Raw genomic sequence first — 22,512 nt, 5'->3', positions numbered from 1 at the left:
AAGAAAGTCCGCTCACTGCAAAAAATAGTCACTCAGAGAAGGATCAGCCAGAGTCCAACCGTAACAACGGAAGAGCAAGTGCAACCTGAAAGGTAGTCATGCACAAGACTAGTACGGCATGCGATGGAACGCAAACAGTCCGCCCAGAAAAGGGGGGAAATGTACCTGGCAACACTGCAGTCGACAAGAATGCAGAGACCTGCCCAAAAAAAGGGGAGGATGCCAAGGCCGGTACCCACTTCGGAAAAGTAGGACATACTATATTCCGCCCAGAAGGGGGCCATGGCCATGGCCGCACATATCCAGCAGAACGCAGGAAGGTCCACTTAGTGAAAGGGGGCATGCACAGGGTTACCATCATCACGCGATTGTGCAAAAATCCACCCAACACCGAATTTCGTGAGTGCACCACTCCGCCAATGAAAGGGAACGTGTACCAGTCCAGCACAACACAAAAAAGGACAGTCATGGATCGCGTGAGCGTGCAAAATGCCGCCCATGGAATAAGGGGTGACCATGCACAAGACCAGCACCGTATCCAATGGGAGTGCAAGCATTCCACCCAAGTTAGAGGGCATGCTCAGAACCGGCAACGCATCCAGTGAGTGCAGTATTCCGCCCAGAAATGGGGGTCATGCACATGGCCAGCATCGCATCCAGTGAGAGCGCCGCCGTGGATGGGGCCATGTACAGGGCCAGCAACGTACTGTCAAGAGAACAAGCACCATCAGTGAGAGTGTACGTATCGCCTGAGGAAAGGAGACATGTCCATGGCCGGCAGCGAATCCAGCGAGAGTGCGGCACACTGCCCACGGAAGGGGGGGGGGGGGGGGGGGTGTTTATGCACATGGCCTGCAACGGATCCAGTGAGAGTGCAGTGTACCTCCTAAGAAAGGGGTACACGCACAAGGCCGGCACCGTATCCGGTGAGAGAGCAGTATTCCGCCTATGGAAGGCTTCATGCACATGGCCGGCAGCGAATCCAGTGTTCCACCTATGGAAGGGGAACGCGCACATGGCCGGCACCGTAACCGGGGAAAGCGCAGTATACCTTCTAATAAAAGGGGTTTATGCACATGGCCAGCACCGTATCCGGTGAGTGCAGTATTCCGCCTATGGAAGGGTTCATGCACATAGCCAGCAGCGAACCCAGTGAATGCAACGTCCCGCCTGTGGAAGGGGGTCGTGCGTATGGCCAATACCGCATCCGGTGAGAGTGCAGCAGTCCGCCTAGAAAAGGGGGGTCATGCACGAGGCCAGGCTGCAGCCAGGGAGAGTGCAGTATTCCGCCTAGGAAGGAGGGTCATGCACCTGCAGCCACCAGAACTAAGGTGGGCGACGAATTCTGGCCAGAAAAAAATCTGCATGCACTTGGCCAGCGCCGTATCCCAGGAGAGCAAGAAAACGCCTGGGAGGGGGAACATGCCCTGGCCAGCGCCGCAGCCGGGGAGCACGACATACCGCCTAAAGACAGACAGCATGCAAACAACAGCAGCACTGAATGATGAGGCTACCGCGTCCTGCGCAACAGGACCAGTTATTTAAACAAATTTATAAATTTTTTAGTTATTAATATCACAGACTCCCCCTGAGGCAGAAAGGGCGGCCACCATACAGGGGCACAGGCCGTACAGGCCCTCAAGAGCCGGCCAGTACCCAAAAGGTTAACAGGCATTGGGGGGGGGCGGAGCTGCGAACCTCCGGGCGGGAAGAATTCGCGCTTGGAGAGTTCCGCCCCCCCCCCCCCCCTTTCCCAGAGGCCTGAATTTTGCGGCCTAGTAGGCCGTGAAGCCGGGGCCTAAATTTTAGCATCGCCCGGCTGACCGGGCCGCAAGTATTAAAAGTACCGGCACCGACGGCCGGCCGGAATGCACCGACGGTTGGAGCACAGCTCTCGCCGATGCCGGCTGCGGGAGCCCACCCCGCGGCCGGAAGAACCAGGGACCCGAGAGGAGCGCGGAGGTGCGGCCCAGCAGGCCGCGATGCCTGGGCCCAAATTTGCGGCGTCCGGCCAACCGGACCGATGGTCGGCCGGGCGCCCAGGTGGAGCATAGCTCGCACATGCAATGCAGGCCGTGGGAGCCCACCCCGCGGCCCGGAAGAGTCAGGGCCCGGGAAGGAGCACCAGATGGTGCGGCCCAGCAGGCCGCGAAGCCTGGACTGAATTTTGCAGTGCCCAGGACCCATGCCGTCCGCACCGGTAAGCGCCCCCTCTTTCCTGCAATCAGCTATGGAGGGGAGGAGAGGGAGCAGATTGCCGCCTTGCGGCACCCCAGGGACCACCTAGGTCCAGCAGGGCCACCCAATAGCCACTTGCTCAGATAGGCTACCAGTGAGGGGGTCAGTCACGCAGGAGACCGGGGAGGGAGGGGACGTAGGGCTGGAGAAGCCACTCTCTCACCACAGTCGTCTTCACCCTCGGTCCGTTCCAGCAGGGTCGCCCCTTCAGCTACTGGCACCGTAGTGGCAGGACGCTGGAAGAGGGACTTGGCGTGCAGGCCACCCTTGCGCTGGCGGGATGCAGGGGAGCTGGGCTGCCCTGGTCCACCTTGCCTTCTGTGGGGGAGGCAGCAGTGCGGATGACCGGCACTGGCGCAGCTCGACCCCGGGAGCAACAGAGAGGTCTAGTGCGACTCTGTTGTCCCTGATGATCTGGAACAAAAAGAAAAGAAAAACGCAAAAACTAAATTTTAAACAAGGAGAAAAACAGCCCTGCAGAGCAGGGAGTGTCTTGCCTCCTTGGACACTAAGCAAAAACTGGCAGTCTCTCTCTCCAGGCTGAGGGTATAGCTGTGGAGGAGGGGCTTAACAGTTTAAACTTAGTGTCACGCCTCCTAGGGAGATGAGCTATACCCAAGGTCTTCTGTGTCCCCCAAGGAAACTGGGCGAGAAAAACAAAAACCTTTGTGCATACTGTTCATTGCAATCATTAAGTGCTTTAGATACTTTTAACCTTTTATACCTTGCATGGGTTAAAAAATTACACCATGAACCAAAATCGGGGTGAGTTTTTAGAGTAAAGCTATATGAAAGGATAGGTGGTGTATACTCAGACTAGCCTATTTTTACACAAGCATACCCAGTGCGGGAAACATGCACCCCAGACTGAACACTGCTCTCAGTAGTAATGAGGCACTACATAATGCATAGTGCAGTAGACCCATGGTCAGACAGGAACACAGCATTACAAATAGTTATGATGATCCGATTTCCCATCAGAGGAGCAGTGGTCAGTCCAGGAAATACAGCCGTCATGTTTCCCCATATGCTTGTGTAAAATAGGCCCATCTGTAAATCTGCACCAGTGTTTGAGAATGCAATTTATCAACCGATTTATGCCATGACTGAGATGTAAATGTAGCAAACTATGGAGCATGCCAGATTTTGCAACTTTTCACTTCTCTCGTCACATTTCAAGTGTGGCATCAGAAGTGGCTGGTACTTAGCAGAAGCAGTCCAACATATATCACATACCAGAAAACAGCATAAATTGTTCAAACCTACACCAGCTCCTAACTGGCGTAGACTGCCTAGAGATGCACCAAATGTAATAATAAATTTGGAGCGTTCTGCGCTGATGGACTTTATATGAAGACTGGCGTTAGTGGGGAAGATATACTAGGACTGGTGTTAGAGTTTGTTGGATCACCTGAAAAAAATAAAATAAAAGATTATATGGGGTTTTCTCCTACCTTCTGAGCACATGCCATCATGGACTAAAGGAGTGCAACACCTTAGAGTGGAAAATTAGGCTAAATAGTTGTTACAAAAGTATATGAATATATGCACATTTGAATAGAAACAAGCCAAATAAAATTACAAAAATTAAACAAAATATATATTTTTTTTTAAGTCTCAAGCCGCAAATATCTTTTGAGCGCAGCTGGTTCTTGGTGAAGTGGGGTTCAGTTCACACTCAGTCTTAAAATATATAAAAGAAACCGCACAGCTCTAATATCAGCTGAATATTAGGCCCTTGAAGGCACACCGCAAGTGTTTTCGGATACGGTCGATCATTGGATAGAAAACCTAGGCTACCTTCCGTTTCTGTATTTCCGTTCAAAGATAGAACATGTCCTATTATTGTCCGCATAACCGAAAAGGATAGTACTGCTCTATCAGGGGCTTGCGGTTCCGTTCTGCAAAAAACAGAATGCACACGGACGTCATCTGTATTTTTCGCGGATCCATTTTTTAAGACAGCAAAATACTGAAAATGCCATACGGTCGTGTGCAAGAGGCCCAAGTCTACTTTCACACTCGCATTTTGGCTTTCCGTTTGTGAGATCCAGTCAGGGCTTTCACAAGCGGTCCAAAAAGGATTAGTTTGCATTCTGAATGGAAAAGGATCCGCTCAGAATGCATCAGTTCAGTCTCCATTCCACTTTGGAGATGGACACCAAAACACTGCTTGCAGCATTTTGGTATCCATCTGACGAAACTGAGCCAAACTGATCCGTTCTAACAATATAAGTCGATGGAAAACAGATCAGTCCTCCAGTGACTTTCAATTGTGTTCAAGACGGATCAGTCTTGGCCATGTTAAAGATAAACTTATCCGTTCTGAACGGATGCAGACATTTGTATTATCTGAACGGATCTATCCAAAATGCGACTGACAGTAACCTAGATAATAGAAGAAACAGCATGACATAGTAAAGTACCGCAAGTTCTTAGTTAATCCAACTTCTTTATTATACTTCTAAAATTCCAAGGAAAACAAACAGTCACGCATAAAATATAAATCAATTTTTTTCCCATATGCCCGACCCGGGTTTTGCCTCTGCTTTGTCAGGGGCATCTGCATATCATCCTAGATTACTCTTTTATAGTGATACGAACGTTACCCTTAGGCCCCTTTCACACGGGCGAGTTTTCCGTGCGGGTGCGATGCGTGCGGTGAACGCATGGGTTCTAGGTGACAGTCTATTCACTGTATTATTTTCCCTTATAACATGGTTATAAGGGAAAATAATAGCATTCTGAATACAGAATGCTTAGTATAATAGTGCTGGAAGGGTTAAAAATAATAAAAAAGTTAACTCACCTTCTCCTCTTGTTCGCGTAGATCCCGGTCTGTTCTTTAGCTGTGGCTGAAGGACCTTTGATGACGTCAGATCACATGCTCTATCACCATGGTGATGGACCATGTGATTGGAGCATGTGATCTGACATCACCTCAGGTCATTCAGTCCACAGCTAAAGAACAGACCGGGATCTACGCTAACAAGAGGAGAAGGTGAGTTAACTTTTTTATTATTTTTAACCCTTCCAGCACTATTATACTATGCATTCTGTAGTCAGAATGCTATTATTTTCCCTTATAACCATGTTATAAGGGAAAATAATACAATCTTCAGAACATCAATCCCAAGCCCGAACTTCTGTGAAGAAGTTCGGGTCTGGGTACCAAACATGCGTGATTTTTCTCACGCGAGTGCAAAACGCATGACAATGTTTTGCACTCGCGCGGAAAAATCGCGCATTTTCCCGCAACGCACCCGCCTCTTATCCGGGCAAAAAACATGACGCCCGTGTGAAAGAGGCCTTTAAAGGTTTCTTTGCAGACACATTTAATTACATATTCTTAAAAACAATATGATTCAATAAATAAAATTATTGTTAAAAAAAACAAAACACAAATCATATAATATATATATATATATATATTCACCGAATGAAGAGGCAGCACTTCCAGTTATGGGTGATAGGGTGACGACCCCAAACTTTATTCCCAGCAACGTTTCGGCCTTCTCACTGAGGCCTTTGTCAAGCTACAACAATGCTAAAATGTGGGCTCTATATACCCACAACTCATTACAAAATCAGTGCAATTAATGAAATCCAGTGTATGCGCCTGGCAGACGGGGAGACGCTGAAGCAGGCACTCTTGGCTACTCCATGACGGTTGGTCTCACCAATTTTTAACAATAAGATACAGATGTATAATGTATTGGTGTTTTTTAACTCTTTATGGTTAGTACACTTTTGATCACCTAGGTGATAGTGGATACTGGATGTAATATTTTGAATACTGATATCTGTACATCACATTTATGATATGCGACACATATGATGTATGATCCACTCTGATTATTTATGTGAAATGATGCTGTACGATGGTTTTAATATGTGATATAAATAAGATATACACTTGTATAGTCATGTGACAGTATAGTGTTGGATGGTCATGTGACTTAATTGTCTACACTGGATTTCATTAATTGCACTGATTTTGTAATGAGTTGTGGGTATATAGAGCCCACATTTTAGCATTGTTGTAGCTTGACAAAGGCCTCAGTGAGAAGGCCGAAACGTTGCTGGGAATAAAGTTTGGGGTCGTCACCCTATCACCCATAACTGGAAGTGCTGCCTCTTCATTCGGTGAATATATATGTTGGAGGACAAGCCAGCCTCTGAGGAACATTGCACAACGTCTGACTGTGCTGCTGCATCATCTGTTGTAATCTATATATTTTTTTTCGCGACTGCCTCTTAGATACTACTCCCCCTACTTGTCAATGTTGTGGTTCCTCCAATTAACATTAGCTTCTCACATTCCTGAATTAGCGATCTCCAAACCCTAAAGTTACCATAGTCACCCTATACTAAATTTCACTCAACCAAGTTTTCAACCAGACCACCAAATTATCCCCAATATTCAGCCCTTCACTACAGATCACATCCATTACTTGTTCCGATATCAGATGGCTGACCCAATCCTCCAGGCCTCCCCAGGCAAGGTACGCAAAAAACCACCATATAAATTGGAGCCGATATTTGATATGATGAGTTTAGAAAATAAAAATTTTTAGGCATCACCTACCCACCCCAAATACAGGGTCATTTTTGAGAACTGACCAATTCTTGGTTATAGCACTTTATCAAGCCCGCGTTGCTGCTGTATTGTGTGGTAAAGGCTAGTCTAAAGTCTTTCATAGAGGTAATTTTCTTTTCAAAGTTCTCTCCTTATTTCTTTTCCTCCACTTCTTTAGCTACTTCTCCCATGTTTAAGACTTTTTTTTTATATCCCTTCTCTAAAAATCTCTGCTCCATCAATATACTTTGCTCCTCAATCTTGCAAGTTAGTACAGTTACGATGGACCCTTTGGAGTGTTTAACCACGGTTCACAATGAGAACTGGGGGTTCCTATATAAGCGTTTAGATCTGTGGTTTTATAGTATGTTTTAGTCTTTAATTTTTCTCCTTCTGCAAAGATTGTGGGATCTAAGGAGGGGGCTGCTTTATAAAGGAGATCTAGGATGACATGCAAATGCCCCTGATGAAGCAGAGGCAAAACCCAGGTCGGGCATAGGGAAAAGATTGATTATATTTTATGCACAATTGTTTTACATGGAATTTGTAAGTATAATAAAGAAGTTGGATTAACTAAGAACTTGCGGTACTTCACCATGTCAAGCTATTACTTTACTGCTGGAACTGCAACAGAAGAACGAACAGCTTATGAAAAAACAGATTTATTCCAAAAGACAGTTTTTTTTTTTTTACATCCCTGTCAGGTAAAATTTAATCAAACATTAAATGGCAAAGGAAATTTAAATTTCCTATAGTCATGCACATCCATACCACACAGTTATAAAAATAAAGCAATTTGCTTTTATACCTTTGGGTATTAAAAAATAAAATTATTTAAGTATAATAAATCTAAAGAACATAGCAAGCAATGGATTGCAGTCTGATAATATATGTTAGTGCCATGGGGACAGGGCTCAACATGGGGGATTTAAGGTGTTAAAATTGAGAGGGAGCAGTGACTCCAAGTAGATTTCATACATTTCTGGACAGTACACAGGAAGAGAATACATGAAGACAGTAGAAGCAGATGTCCAAAACCTCCCCAGCAAAAACTTGATTACAATCAGGAACCAATTAAAAAGTTCAAAAGTGGCAACGAGATAAATGGACGTGGCCAAGAGGTCTTTATTCAGCCAACCGATGATGGTCCTGAAACTCAGGTTTGTTAGCTACAATCTTTAACTAAAAGTACAGTGTGCTGGCCTCCACTGGACACAGTCAAAACCTCTCTGTTCTCCAGCTGCTTCCCAGTCATTTCATATGGGATCCACAAATCCTCCTCTTCACCTGTGCCCAGTTGTTGGTTGGTGCCCATACCCCAGGAGAAGACATGACCTGGTAAAGAGTTAAAATCCAATATGAGCAATGTGGTTAAGCTTAAATATAAAAAGGGTTGTGCAACTAATATAAAAGTATCCCGCCCAATAGATAATTGCATCCCTTTCCCCAAACACCACCATTTATGAAACCTGCCTTAGGCCAGCCAGGCCAGTGCTGCAGACTGCAAGTTGCGGTCCGCAATGCACAGTCACCGAACATAAGGCTGCCACATGCAGACCCATTCGCTTGGATGGTGTCTAAAAAGCGTATGCACGGACAGAAACCCCACTCTGTGGTGCCTCTGTTCTACACCGACTTTCTGAACCTATTCAAGCGAATGGGTCAGCATCCGTGATGCACGTGTATTGTGGGCCACAATACAGTCAGGCAACGGCCATGTGCATGAGGCCTTATTTTAACATCTTTAGTCTACTGTGGCACCCTGTAGAAAATCTGTTTTGATGTAGTCTCTATAGGTCACATCCTGCATTGGCACATAGGACACACAAGAGTCATTGGCAAGAACCAAGGGAGTGGTTAGTGTCACATGATCTGCTGATGTCAGGACACATCTCACTGCCCTAAGGCATGATGGGACAGCAGACACATGACAAACCAGGATTCAAGTATAGGGATAGAGAAAACTATGGGAGCTAGAGTACCTGATCAAAATACACTTTATAGTAGTTTGTTGCACAACCCATTTAACAGCAATACCAAGTGTAGAAAACAACAAGGTTATATCTTCTAATTTTGTAGCATTTAGCAATGGGAAATTCTAAGAATTTTTCTATATGCCCCAGATGACTAGCCATTCCTAAACACCTACCATCTCTAGACACAGCATAGCTGACAGAAGCTCCACAGGCCACAGAGGCAACCTTGGGTAGGTTAGGAATGAGTGTAGGTTCTCTTTTCTCTTCTGCATTCTCCCCAAGGCCAAGTCTGCCATATTCGGCTCGGCCAAGACTGTACGCATTTCCTTGAGGTGAAAAATTAATTTCATTAGTTACTTTAAAACACTGGTTTATAAGCTGCATATGCAAAAGTCTGACAAGTATCTTACCTTCAGAGTCCACACAAACTGTATGATGCTGACCTCCTGAAAATCCCACCCAAGACTTGGTGGAGTTTTTGAATGATGTCAAGTTCTGAGGTGCGTAGCAGGAGTTTGTAGTCTTTGTCCCTGTAGCATGTAAGCGACACCGTTTAGAAAACACCAGGGCCCAACGAGCATTTCTCTGCAACAGCAGTGCAGCTCTCAATACACCAACTTCTAACACCACTGCTGTTGTGATACTACAACTCTCAGCATGTATACTATCCTTGGAAACCCCATAGAAATGAATGGAGCATGCTGGGAGTGGTAGTTTAACAGCTTTAGCAAATAGCTTTTAAGGAAGGAAAAAAAAAAAAAAAAAAAAAAAAAGGGTATGCTAAATAAAAGACAAAACTACTTACCTAACTGATGATAGTTGGAAAGGCCAAAACCATAAACATGGCCTTCCTGTGAGATTGCGAAGGTGAAGTATGCACCGCAGAATACATCCTGAAACACAACACGCCCACACCCCTTCACCTTCAAGTGGATGCACTGAGGAATTAGTAGTCTCTCTGCAGGAAGTAGAGAACATTGGTGGATAGGGCATTTATAAATAGTCTTAATAGTATGCACAAGACTGGAACAGGCCTTAAGAGGGTTGTCCAATTTTTTACTACTGATGACCCATCCTCAGGAGAAGTTATCAATATCTGATGGGCAGGGATCAGACACACAGGACTCCCACCGATCAGCTGTTGGAAGAGACGGCAGTGTTCGTATGAGCACTGCCTTCTCTGCTTGCTGCAGCAAGCATGGTGCCCCTATTCACTTTTATGTGATGGCTCCATCCTATTCACTCTTTAAACAGCTGATCAGTGAGGGTGCCGGGTGTCCCCCACTGATCAGATATTAATCACCTATCCCGAGAACAGGTCATCAACAGTAAAAAGTGGACAACTCCTTTAAGGGCAGAACAAATAGTACAGACTTCTAATGCTTTTTAAAACATGGTAGGAATATTCTGCTGGCGAGATAAAAAAAATAAATTATTTTTATATACAGTTCAGTGCAAAGTGACGAAGAGGAAAAAAGCCCATCAGCAAGAAATCTCATTAACATTGGTTGCAAACAATATGCCAACAAAGTACATCTCTCAACAACAAATAAAGTTTAAACGAAGAAAAAAAAAAAAAAAAAAAAAAAATTTCCAAAACACTCAGGTTCTAATGCGACACAGCCATACAGGCAAGTGACTAACCTAGGCCTTTACGCCCTCCACGATTGGTGAATCTCTCAGGTACCCTGCCAAGCTGACCCTGCTCTCCGCAGCCAGATGTGTAGAGATCTCCGTCAGAGGTAAGCATCACAAGATGATCATTCCCTTTTAGATCGAAGGAAAAAATAAAAATGTGTAAACATGGACAAATACAGCAGTGTAGATCAGGTTGGACGATAGTATATCATCAAAACTGCTGTAACACGACCACCCCAGTGCAGTCTGCATGCCAGCATAAACCATTAATTTGCTGCATGAGCGGTCAGATGTTCAACCTGGATTCTAGGGTTAAATTCACACATAATTGCTAATAAGCGATTTTACTGACATACAGCCAAGAAGCAGCAGCTCCAGGTCTCTTGGGAAGCCGACCAGTCATCCGTGCCGACACCCAAGGTGAACGAACAAAAAAAAAAAAAAAAAAACACACGTAGTGTGTTCAGAAGAATCTTAAAGGGACCCCGTCACCAGTTTCTGACCCCCACTTTTAAAAATATGGTTCTGTGCATGGAGCCCTTGTGATTACTATTGTGGTGTTATAAGCTAAATCTGCTGGCTCATTTAGTTAAAAAAAAAGTTTTATCTAACCTGTCAGTCATCTTGTTAAGGTGCCCAGGGCGTTGCTAATGGCTTGAAGATGCCGCCCGCCGCCGTTCGTGCCCAGCTCCTCCTCTGCCCTCATCAGCACTGCCTGAAAATACTTAGAAAAGGAGGGGGGAGTGAGGGAGAGCCGGAGGCGTATCTAAGATCCCGCGTTATCGGGAGGTTGAGCGAAGTGCCCGCGTGAGGGAGAGCCGGAGGCGTATCTAAGTATTTTCAGGTGGCGCTGATGAGAGCAGAGGAGGAGCTGGGCACCAACGGCATCTTCAAGCCATTAGCAACACCCTGGGCACCTTAACAAGATGACTGACAGGTTAGATAAAACGTTTTTTTAACTAAATGAGCCAGCAGATTTAGCTTATAACACCACAATAGTAATCACAAGGGCTCCATGCACAGAACCATATTTTTAAAAGTGGGGGTCAGAAACTGGTGACAGAGTCCCTTTAATTTGACGAGCTTACCCTCTGAGGTGTACTGAGATTTTATAGCCGTACTTTCCAAACTAAGACTGGCACAGAAGAAATCAGGCATAATGCATCTTCGATATTCACTCACCTGAGGCTATCTTGACAACTGGTACATTTATATTCACTTGTATGGGCACCATACTTTTCGTCATTGGCTCCAGTAAACCTATGACACCATTGTTATCCTAAACAGAAAAAAAGCCAAGTTAGTGAGGGCACACGCAGACTCCATGGATGACGAACACATATTTGGCTAGTAAAATGCTAAGGCTAGGTTCACATATTTCGTTGTCTGTTCCAGTATTGAAAATGAGGCATGACAGACTACCAAGGCCCGAAAGACTACAATGGCATCCATCAGATTTCCATCGTTCTGCTAGACATAATATCACCACATTAGGTCCCCCGAGGACCTGCAACTGTCCTAACTGAACCCCCCGCTACAGGCTGAACACAGCCCAACATGTACAGTACTTTCATACAAAGATTTAAATTAAAGAAATAAGATGTCAGTTGTTTTTATAAGAAATCTAAGTTTTTAAAAAGGCACTCTCCAGGTTCTAGGAATTGATCACATCCTCAGGATAGGTTATCAGATCAATGAGGGTCTGACACCTCCCATCTTGCTCAGCTCTCATTCAAGTGACTAGACGTTGAGCTGCGGTAACTGAGCACAGCCACACACAAGGGACATAGCCTTCTGCTTCCAGCTATGTCCACAGAACTCAATGTACTTGCCACCTAAATGACCCCAATTGAGGAGTATGGATCCAACTTTAAAAGGGGTTGTCTCACTTCGGCAAATAGCATTTATTATGTACAGAAAGTAAGTTAATACAAGGCACTTACTAATGTATTTTGATTGTCGATATTGCCTCCTTGATAATTTTTCCATCACATTATGCACTGCCCGTTTCCATGGTTACAGACCACCCTGCAATCCAGCAGCGGTGGCCAAGCTTGCACACTATAGGAAAAGGCACCAGCCTATGTGCACACCCACGGTTCTGGCCACCACGACCATCACTGATGGATTGCAGGGTGATCATAACCAAGAATTTATACAAAATTCGTGTAAAGGGAAACTGACAGTTGCCCACAGCAACAAATCAGATTCCACATTTCCTTTTTTTAGAGCTCCTGCATTCAAAGAAGTATTTCTCCCTTCATCTGCATCGTCGACATGAGGCAGGCTGTCCGCTAGCATAAGCTCGAAGGCAAACAGGAAGTTTGGGAAAGGGGCGGGGCTTAACACTACACTCCCTTTAATAGACACAGTACAGAGGTGGAAGTTGCAAAAGTTCTGCAGTTTCTTACAAAACCTCCCCCTGTTTGAGTGCAGGTATACTATATAGTATCAGGCCACCGACACTACAGAAACTGTTACCCAGCTTTCCTGTGTGCCTGAATGTTTTACAAGAAACAAGACAACACAGCTGTAAATATACAACCGCTCGCCTCAATGTCAAACTCTGATGCTGTCCATCTGTCAGTTTGCACTTAAGCCCTTATTCTGCCATCTATGGAAGAGTAAGATAACAGTTGTACTTTGCCTGTCCAGGAGACCTGAAGAGCGAGTAGAGGAACATGGCATGCAAGGACGACAGGCTAGGGCAGTGGTGGCGAACTGTTTAAAAGGTAGAGTGCCCAAACTGTAACCCAAAACCAACTTATTTATAGCAAAGTGCCAACATGGCAATTTAACCTCAATACTACAGTCCAGTATAGTATATCTTCCATGTACTTCATGTAGCTGTAACAGCCTGCCTACATTCAGTGCGCTCTGCGCTGATGAATAGCAGGAAATGTCTAAGGCATATTCGTACACCATAGGCTTTATCCAGGGCGCAGGTGCCCACAGAGAGGGCTCTTAGGGCCATAGGTTCAGCTAAGGCTTACTTATTACCACAGTCAGGTTCTGGACAGGGTTCTCCCTGAAAAGTGGTTAGGCTCATCAGGGGCAGCACAGCACTCGCCCATACGGGTTTATTAGGGTCAATAAGGTTTAGTAATCCTTGCATTCACTTGACGACAAAGACTTTTAACAGGGTTGATGTTCCTGGAGGCATACACCAAATGGAGAAGGATTTAGGAAAACTAGAGGAATGGTCAAAAAATCTGGCAACTAAAATGTAATGTTGATAAGTGCAAGATAATGCACCTGGGATGTAAATGCCCAAGAGCGGAATATAAAATCAGTGATACAGTACTAACCTCAGTATCTGAGGAAAGCGATTTAGGGGTTATTATTTCAGAAGACTTAAAAAGGTAGGCAGACAATGTCATAGAGCAGCAGGAAATGATAGCAGAATGCTTGGGTGTATAGGGAGAGGCATTACCAGTAGAAAGAGGGAGGTGCTCATGCCGCTCTACAGAGCACTAGTGAGACCTCATTTGGAGTATTGTGCGCAGTACTGGAGGCCATATCTCCAGAAGGATATTGATCCTTTGGAGAGAGTTCAGAGAAGAGCTACTAAACTAGTACATGGATTGCAGGATAAAACTTACCAGGAAAGGTTAAAGGACCTTAACATGTATAGTCTCCTCAAGGTAAAAAGAAGAAAAACTGCTACAAGAGTACATAGGTTTAAATTAGAAGGGCAAAGGTTTAAAAGTAATATCAGGAAGTATTACTTTACTGAGAGAGTAGTGGATGCATGGAATAGCCTTCCTGCAGAAGTGGTAGCGGCAAATACAGTGAAGGAGTTTAAAGGGATTCTGTCACCTCCCCTCAGCCAAAAAACGATTTAAAAGCAGCCATGCAGCACAGCTTACCTGGATTAAGCTGTGCTGTTTAATCTTGAAATCCGTCCAGCAGTTACTTTAAAAAACGACTTTGATCAATAAGGAAATGCGTCCTGAAGGTGCCCAGAGGGGCGTTTTTTTCTTCTTAGTGAGCCCAGTACCGCCCCTCTTTCAGTGCCCAGCCCGCCTTCCTTGTATTTTCTAACTGCCGCCCCCAGCCTGCCACAGCCTCTCCTGCCTCTCCTCCCCCTCCCTCACGCCGAACGAAGTCTCGCACAGGCGCAGTACCCACTGAGGGCTGCGCCTGTGCGATCATCAGGAGACTGAGGGCGGCAGCTTCATCTTCGTCACTGGGCATGCGCCGAGCCCAGTGACGTCCGATGCTCGCTCTTCCCTCAGTCAGCAGGGAAGAGCGAGCATCGGACGTCACTGGGCTCGGCGCATGCCCAGTGACGAAGATGAAGCTGCCGCCCTCAGTCTCCTGATGATCGCACAGGCGCAGCCCTCAGTGGGTACTGCGCCTGTGCGAGACTTCGTTCGGCGTGAGGGAGGGGGAGGAGAGGCTGTGGCAGGCTGGGGGCGGCAGTTAGAAAATACAAGGAAGGCGGGCTGGGCACTGAAAGAGGGGCGGTACTGGGCTCACTAGGAAGAAAAAAACGCCCCTCTGGGCACCTTCAGGACGCATTTCCTTATTGATCAAAGTCGTTTTTTAAAGTAACTGCTGGACGGATTTCAAGATTAAACAGCACAGCTTAATCCAGGTAAGCTGTGCTTCATGGCTGCTTTTAAATCGTTTTTTGGCTGAGGGGAGGTGACAGAATCCCTTTAAGCATGCATGGGATAGGCATAAGGCCATCCTTCATATAAGATAGGGCCAGGGGCTATTCATAGTATTTAGTATATTGGGCAGACTAGATGGGCCAAATGGTTCTTATCTGCCGACACACTATGTTTCTATGTGTGTAATGTTTTGGGTAAATAAATTCCATTCACAATGTCATGCTCTTCCGGGAGTTTCTCTGCCTACAAGATATTATCACAGATGCTTGGTTTAGTTTTGCAGTTCTCAAAACTGAATTTGACTCAGATCACATGCCTCTTCTTCACAGCAAAAATGTTGTAACATGAACAGAATTAAAAATACCTAAAGCCTAACTTCTACAAACCTATGCATACAGAATCAACCTAATCAAACTAATATGAAGTTGTTATTCTAAAAATCTTCATCTACTTGCATATTATAAGTTATACCAGCAAGAATTAGTCTATGTAGAAAACTATGCTTTAAATCAAGCCTTAATGACTAGCGATTTAACTCAAATCCACCCTTGTCTAGTAAAGTGACATTTACCAGTGTCAGAAAGCTGGATAAAGTCTTGTGGAGCTGTACACACTGTACATATGTTTACCTCATTGTGCAACAATGGCACTATTTGGGAGTAAGCAGGATTCTCTTTTCGTAGACTTATTTAGCAGTTCTAACTACAGATTCCTACCCTTAATGAAATCTGTCTAGCTGAGCTACAGTATGGAGGATTTGTCACTGGGATTCTTAGTTTTTACAGGCTCCTGGCTAGTAAATCCAGCTAGGTTTTAACCGCCTCCGGACCGCCTAATGCAGATGTGCGGTCCGGAGGCAGCAGCCCTGCGAAGTGACGCATAATCTTGCGAGGGCCGAGATTTCCTGTGAACGTGCGCGCTCACAGGAACGGAAGGTAAGCAAGTGGATCTCCAGCCTGCCAGCGGCGATCGCTCGCTGGCAGGCTGGAGATGTGATTTTTTTTTTAACCCCTAACAGGTATATTAGACGCTGTTTTGATAACAGCGTCTAATATACCTGCTACCTGGTCCTCTGGTGGTTCGGATCCACGGATACATGGATCAGATCCGCAAAACACATACGGACGTCTGAATGGAGCCTTACAGGGGGTGATCAATGACAGGCGGGTGATCACCCATATAGATTCATTGATCACCCCCCTGTCAGGCTCCATTCAGATGTCCGTATGATTTTTTTTTTTTCCGATTTTGATTGCAAACTACTTCTCACACATATGGGCCCCTAAATTGCCAGGGCAGTATAACTACGCCACAAGTGACCCCATTTTGGAAAGAAGACACCCCAAGGTATTCCGTGAGGGGCATGGCGAGTTCCTAGAATTTTTTATTTTTTGTTGCAAGTTAGTGGAATATGAGACTTTGTAAGAAAAAAAATAAAAAAAACATCATTTTCCGCTAACTTGTGACAAAAAATAAAAAGTTCTATGAACTCACTATGCCCATCAGCGAATACCTTAGGGTGTCTACTTTCCGAAATGGGGTCATTTGTGGGGTTTTTCTACTGTCTGGGCATTGTAGAACCTCAAGAAACATGACAGGTGCTCAGAAAGTCAGAGCCGCTTCAAAAAGCGGAAATTCACATTTTTGTACCATAGTTTGTAAACGCTATAACTTTTACCCAAACCATTTTTTTTTGCCCAAACATTTTTTTTTTTTATCAAAGACATGTAGAACAATAAATTTAGCGAAAAATGTATATACGGATGTTTTTTGCAAAATTTTACAACTGAAAAATTTCATTTTTGGGCAAAAAAAAAAAAAATCATTAAATTTCGATTAATAGCAAAAAAATAGAAATGTCAGCAGCAATGAAATACCACCAAATGAAAGCTCTATTAGTGAGAAGAAAAGGAGGTAAAATTCATTTGGGTGGTAAGTTGCATGACCGAGCAATAAACAGTGAAAGTAGTGTAGTGCAGAAGTGTAAAAAGTGGCCTGGTCATTAAGGGGGTTTCAGCTAGCGGGGTTGAAGTGGTTGAGAGATACGAGCCAGTCAGTCATTCTCTAAGAGCTCCAGTTTTGAGGATATGCAGTCTGCAAAACAGCGACACGGGCCATTTCCACCCCATTGACTTTAAAGGGTCCGCAATCTACAAGATGCAACCAAAGACTGGACCCGTCTTATCTTCTGTGGCATGGCCACATGGACCCAGAAGACCTTCCATGGGCTTCCAGGTCAAAGATAACCAAGTGCAATTCCAAAGCAAATGAGAAAACATTCTGCAGTAGAAGTTTATACATGTTTGGAGGGACAGTGGAAGCCAGCAGGCAACAAAACATTTCAGACAGACCATATAGCTGCAAATTACCCTGAAAGATCCAAAAAGGAACACCTGACCATCCTCCGTCAATGCTGCAGTGTGACTGTCTCCTGCTGAAACCTGCACCACTTTTTCAGCCAGATTGACCTTTGCTGGTTTAGTTTCTGATCCTTCTTCTGTGGTGTCCCGGCCCAGAGCTCCTTCATCATTACAGCCAAAAGTATAAATCTATTTCAGAAGCGATAGGCAAGAAAGGAGGTTAACAAATTGAGCAAACTGGCACAACAAATACTCTAGTGCAGGGATGGCCAACCTGCGGCTCTTCAGTTGTTTTAAAACTACAACTCCCACCATGCCCTGCTGTAGGCAGTCTGGGAGTTGTATTTTTGCAACAGCTAGAGAGCCACAGATTGGTCATCCCTGCTGTAGCGTGTAGCAGTACACTTACACTCCCAGAGGCGCCAAGACACACGGTGTGCATTCCTCCAGCTTCAGCTTGGACTATTGGTTCTGGGAGAGTGACCAGTGCTGGCTTCTTTCGTTCCATGACATCTTCTCCTAAACCCAGCTGACCTACGTCACCTTGGCCAAGAGCCAGCACAATGCCTCCAACAGATTTGTGGGAACTATGAGCAACTACTGAAATAATAAAATAAAAAAATGCAGCTTAAACAAATTGGTGATAACTTGTACTTTAAACACTTCAGAACTTTGATCACAAGTCTGTCACAACATGAGAGACTGTAGATGGACAAACTTTTGGTCAACTCAAAAATTAAACAAAGCCCCTCTGTGGCTGGTCAGTGCTCCAACCAGTGGCTCAGGAAGCCACGTGCTTCTCTCAGGTTCCCTACCAGTCAGCAGCTTCAGTTTATTAATAGCAAGTGCACAATAGTGTAGATTGTAAGCCCTCACGGGCAGGGCCCTCTCTCCTTCTGTACCAGTTTGTAACTCATTTTGTTTATGATTAGTGCAATTGTCTGTATTATGTATGTGCACCCCTTATCATATGTACAGCGCTATGGAATGAATGGCGCTTAAATAATAAATAATAATAATAATAATAATAGTGATGTTATATGCATATCAGTCATATTCTAAGACATCTGTCAGTAGAAATTTCCAAAATCAAAAGATTATAAAAGAATGGAGATAACATATGTACCAATTAGGTGCAGGGGGTGATGAACAAATGCTTATCTTCTCACTGCTTTACTAAAATCACCCAATCTATATATTCTGATTGGTAAAGGGATGATGGCATGAAGAAAGTTCTAATATCCACCTTCACCAGGTCACTAGTGGCTGAATAGAAGCAGAGATGTTCCTTCTTCCTAACGTCACACACAGAACCAAGTATAAGCTCCAACGCTGCTCCCTGACTGTAAGAGTGCTGTGCCCCAAATACTGCGCCTGGTATCACTTGAACGGTATGAGCCCTTATATCACAGCAAGCGTTTAAAAAGTCATGAAGAATTACACAACTCCTTTGCAGTAAAGGGTTAATAGGCTTTTCCTCTTACTGTTTAATGATTGCCTGTCTCATATGAAAGTGGCTTGCAGCTAACAAAGGGTTAGGGACTTCTGTCAGGGACAGGACTCATCTCAGGTTAAGGCCTCATGCACACGACAGTTGTTTGGCTCCGCATCCGAATCGCCGTTTTGGCGGCTCGGATGCGGACCCATTCATTTCAATGGGGCTGCAAAAGATGCAGACAGCACTCAGTGTGCTGTCTGCATCCGTGGCTCCGCAAAAAAAAAAAAAATATATATTATATATCTATCAATGGTGCAACAGACATGGAATGAAATGGTCGTGTGCATGAGGCCATAATAGTTTAAAACTGCCCATTATGGGGTATTCTAAGGACAGAAGGGGTTATGGGAGAGAAGGACACCGCTTTACTCCAGATAAATGGTAGTGCTATGGTTTTCCACAAAGTTTCCCACTTACGCTTAGGTTTCTTGTTGAGCTCTGCAGTCCCGTTGCTTTCCTCGACGGGAGAGCTTCTTTTCAGGTTCTTCTTTCCTTTCATGTTAAATCTTATTGTTTCTATGGAAGAAAACACTGGTTTATAGTTTTCCTACATAAAAGGATGCAATACAAGCCAGGTAGCATTCCTATAGTATAATATGGGTTCCACTATATCTACAAACACAGTTAACTATTACATAAATATGATGTAAGGGAATATAGCCTCAGTCTCAAATCAAATTATAGGGATATGACCATGGGTGTCAGAGAAGGTCATCAATATCTGGCCCCCAGGACCCCTGCAGATCAGCATCTGAAGAGGCTGGTGCACACCGTTCTCACATTCCTCTGTCACACGGCCTAGGCACAGCTCAGTCCCATTTAAGTGAATGGGCCCCAAGCTGCAATATTAAGCACAAACACTGTCCAATGGTGAGTGCTGTGGCCTCCTCAAATAGCTGATCAGGGGCCCCAGTTATTGGTCCCCCACCAATCTGATACTGAAACTATCTTGGGGATAGGTCATCAATATTTAAACAGCAGGAAATCCCCTTTAGACCTAAAATAGGGGGGGGGGTCAAAAGAAAATTCCCACAAGGAGTAGTTATAACTATTAGATCAGTGGGGCCCTGTACCCCCCTCCTCCAAATGAATGGAGCAGCTTATCAAACATGCATGAGCTGCTGCATCCATCTATGTGAGCTCCAGAGACCTGTGGACTACCATGTCCTGCAGGCACACTGGGATTACTGGATGGTTTCACACAGTACAGTCCTCTTTATACTGGAAGTCACTGGTTACACAACTACCTGTGCAGCAAACCCCAGGGACTGCCCACTGGCCTGAGTGAGACTTGCGGGAACAACTCCAATCTAATCACTGGCACCGATTGTCAGTAACTGAAGCCTGTGGACAAATCTGCCAGTTGAGAGGAGGCCCGGGAGCCCAAGAGTTAACACGGGCCAGTCTAACGGCTGTCGTGCCCCCGCCACCCTCGGGGCCTGACTCCAGTACCCCACGTCCTGCTCACTCACCTCTCACACCGCTGCTCCTTCTGCCGGTTTGCCGCGCCTGGCTCCTTTAAGCAGCTGTTCAAGCACGTGCAGCGCTCGCCTCTGACGTAAAACGCAGCGCGACACGCCAGGCAGCGCGAAGCCGGCGAGCTCCGCCCACACGGGACACGTGAGCAGAATAGTTTGCGTAAAGTCTTAGGCAAAAAAAAAAAAAACACCCCACCAAAACAACCTGTGATGACGTCGTCCTTCCTAGGTAGCTGGGGGTAGCACGTAGCCCCTGTCCCGTCAGTTATCATGTGTTCTACTGTATGACAGTACCCGGGGGCTGGAGCGGCACTTCCCCGGATGTGAGGGAAGGGGGCGCTCTGCTCCAGTGTTCACACTCGATGGTGTCTAGTCCTTCCCCCACGTGGTACCGGCACAATCATCCGCGGGCTCTGAACATCGTGTGTGCCTGGTGAGCTGCCGTCCGCCAGCCGGGGCTGTGGAGAGTGGGGTTAGTGGTGGCAGGGAGGGTTGGTACCTAGTACATGGCATGAATAGGCTGGTCTGGCCAGTAATATGTGTGTGTATATATAATCCTACATCCCAGGCGCTGTTACTTTCTACATGCACTAACCGTTCAGACTGGATACAAGAGATGTACATAGAGGGCAGCTCGGGGGTCTTTGTGACTTGTATTTTACTCAAAGCGGAACTTAGCAACTTTGTAACAAGGGTAATTCAGGCTGCATCAGGGGCCAGCAATCCCAGTTATGTGTCCAGGGGTGCACCAAGCTGGCGCCCCCCCCCCCCCCCCCAATTCTAACATGGGGCCACTTCTTATTCTAACTCTTCTCCTTAGCCCTACTGTTAAATAGATTTATGGACGTTACATGCAGAGATTACAGCACCACACACCTCTTATAGCCAGTGAGGTCTCCTCTGATGTAGACATTCTCTTTCTTCTCCATTCGGACCAGGAAGCCATGATGACTTCTTTCAGCAGAGTCTTTCACACAGACATCTTAGACTCCTCACTTTTCTATCATCCTCCCAACCTGGTCCCCCCAACAATATTATCCTGCTGCTACTCCCAATGTTGTACCTGCTGTGCTCCCCAATGTCCCTTAATATCACCCCTTAGAAATACCAGTGCTCTTTAACAGCTTATAGTAGTATACGGCAGCGTATAGTAGTATACGGTAGCGCATAGCAGTATACGTTAGTATACAACAGCGTATAGTAATATACGGCAGTATACAGCAGCACATATAACAACGTATAGCAGTGTGTAATAGTGGATGCCAGTGTGTGTGTGTATATAATATATATATATATATATATATATATATATATATATATATATACAGACACATATGCACAAACATATAAACTCACATACTTACAAATACACAGAGACACATATATACAAACATTTACACAGATATTTCCACTTACCTTTTTTTCTGGCAGATGAAATAGGATGGCAGCCCAGACAGAACTTCAGTGTTGTTGTCTGCAGCTTCCCCTCCCCCTCCTCTTGGTCCCGACGCTGAGCATGAAGACACACAGGATTCCTCTCATGCTGCAGCTCGCGAGCGCCTGTGCCGACCTGTCCACTCATATGTCACCTGATGCGTACAGCATTATCGCAGGACCGAGCAGGCACTGGCAACAGGGACAGAGGAGAGCAGTCTCAGTAGTGCTGCTGCGCTCCTCAATAGAGCAGTGTGCCGCGCAGCACATGCTGATCTGGAGGGAGTGGGTGACATGACACAGTGTATGGTATATCAGTACTGCTCTCGCTGTGAACTGGGTACAGGCTGCAGCTGTCAGTACTGGTGCTGAGGCAAGTCTTTCACTAGTGCATTGAGTACTGCGCTGTCATTATACCCCATTAAATCGCCTCCCTCGCTTTCCTCTGGATAGTGCCGTCTGAGGCGGCCGCCTCACCTGGCCTTAGTAATCGCACGCCCCTGTACGTGTCACTGCATTGAAAGAGCCATAACATTATTATTTTTCAATCAATGTTTGTGGGATGAGCTGGAGTGTTTTTGGAGCAGCTGGCCATAGCTCCCTGCGGCAGTACCACGTGTTGCCAAGGAATTAAGTTGTGCGGTTACAGATGGAGATACTGTTGGTTCTGTAATTTGTATATACGGTAAATC

The 22,512-nt window shown here is 45.5% G+C and overlaps 2 protein-coding genes across 4 annotated transcripts in view; one reads left to right on the top strand and one right to left on the bottom strand.

Moving 5' to 3' along the window:
* Positions 1 to 7,311: 7,311 nt before the first annotated feature.
* Positions 7,312 to 20,515, bottom strand: RCC1 (regulator of chromosome condensation 1). 2 transcript variants are annotated; one of them, XM_044287984.1, is made up of 10 exons: positions 20,381 to 20,515; positions 19,326 to 19,424; positions 17,820 to 18,007; positions 17,420 to 17,599; positions 11,614 to 11,710; positions 10,438 to 10,560; positions 9,599 to 9,751; positions 9,204 to 9,323; positions 8,967 to 9,119; positions 7,312 to 8,152 (listed from the first exon to the last, which is right to left on the bottom strand). In XM_044287984.1, exons 2-10 carry the CDS (start codon positions 19,405 to 19,407, stop codon positions 7,983 to 7,985), a joined length of 1,266 nt encoding a protein of 421 aa, XP_044143919.1. In that variant the 5' UTR covers positions 19,408 to 19,424; positions 20,381 to 20,515; the 3' UTR covers positions 7,312 to 7,982. The 2 variants fall into 2 exon arrangements, with proteins under 2 accessions (XP_044143919.1, XP_044143918.1); XM_044287983.1 differs by having other exon boundaries at positions 17,820 to 18,010; positions 20,381 to 20,512.
* A 154-nt stretch (positions 20,516 to 20,669) lies between these two features.
* Positions 20,670 to 22,512, top strand: part of CTPS1 (CTP synthase 1) — a 68,038-nt gene continuing 66,195 nt past the window's right edge. Inside the window, exon 1 of one of the 2 annotated variants that reach the window (XM_044287980.1) lies at positions 20,670 to 20,819. The gene's annotated coding sequence lies outside the window, so the exon portion shown is untranslated. Of the gene's footprint in view, positions 20,859 to 22,512 lie in introns of both variants that reach the window. The other variant, XM_044287981.1, reaches the window with a different exon arrangement.

The sequence above is a fragment of the Bufo gargarizans genome, chromosome 3 (assembly GCF_014858855.1).
Source record: "Bufo gargarizans isolate SCDJY-AF-19 chromosome 3, ASM1485885v1, whole genome shotgun sequence".
NCBI classification, from domain to species: domain Eukaryota; kingdom Metazoa; phylum Chordata; class Amphibia; order Anura; family Bufonidae; genus Bufo; species Bufo gargarizans.
This window is presented reverse-complemented; position numbering and strand designations above follow the sequence as displayed.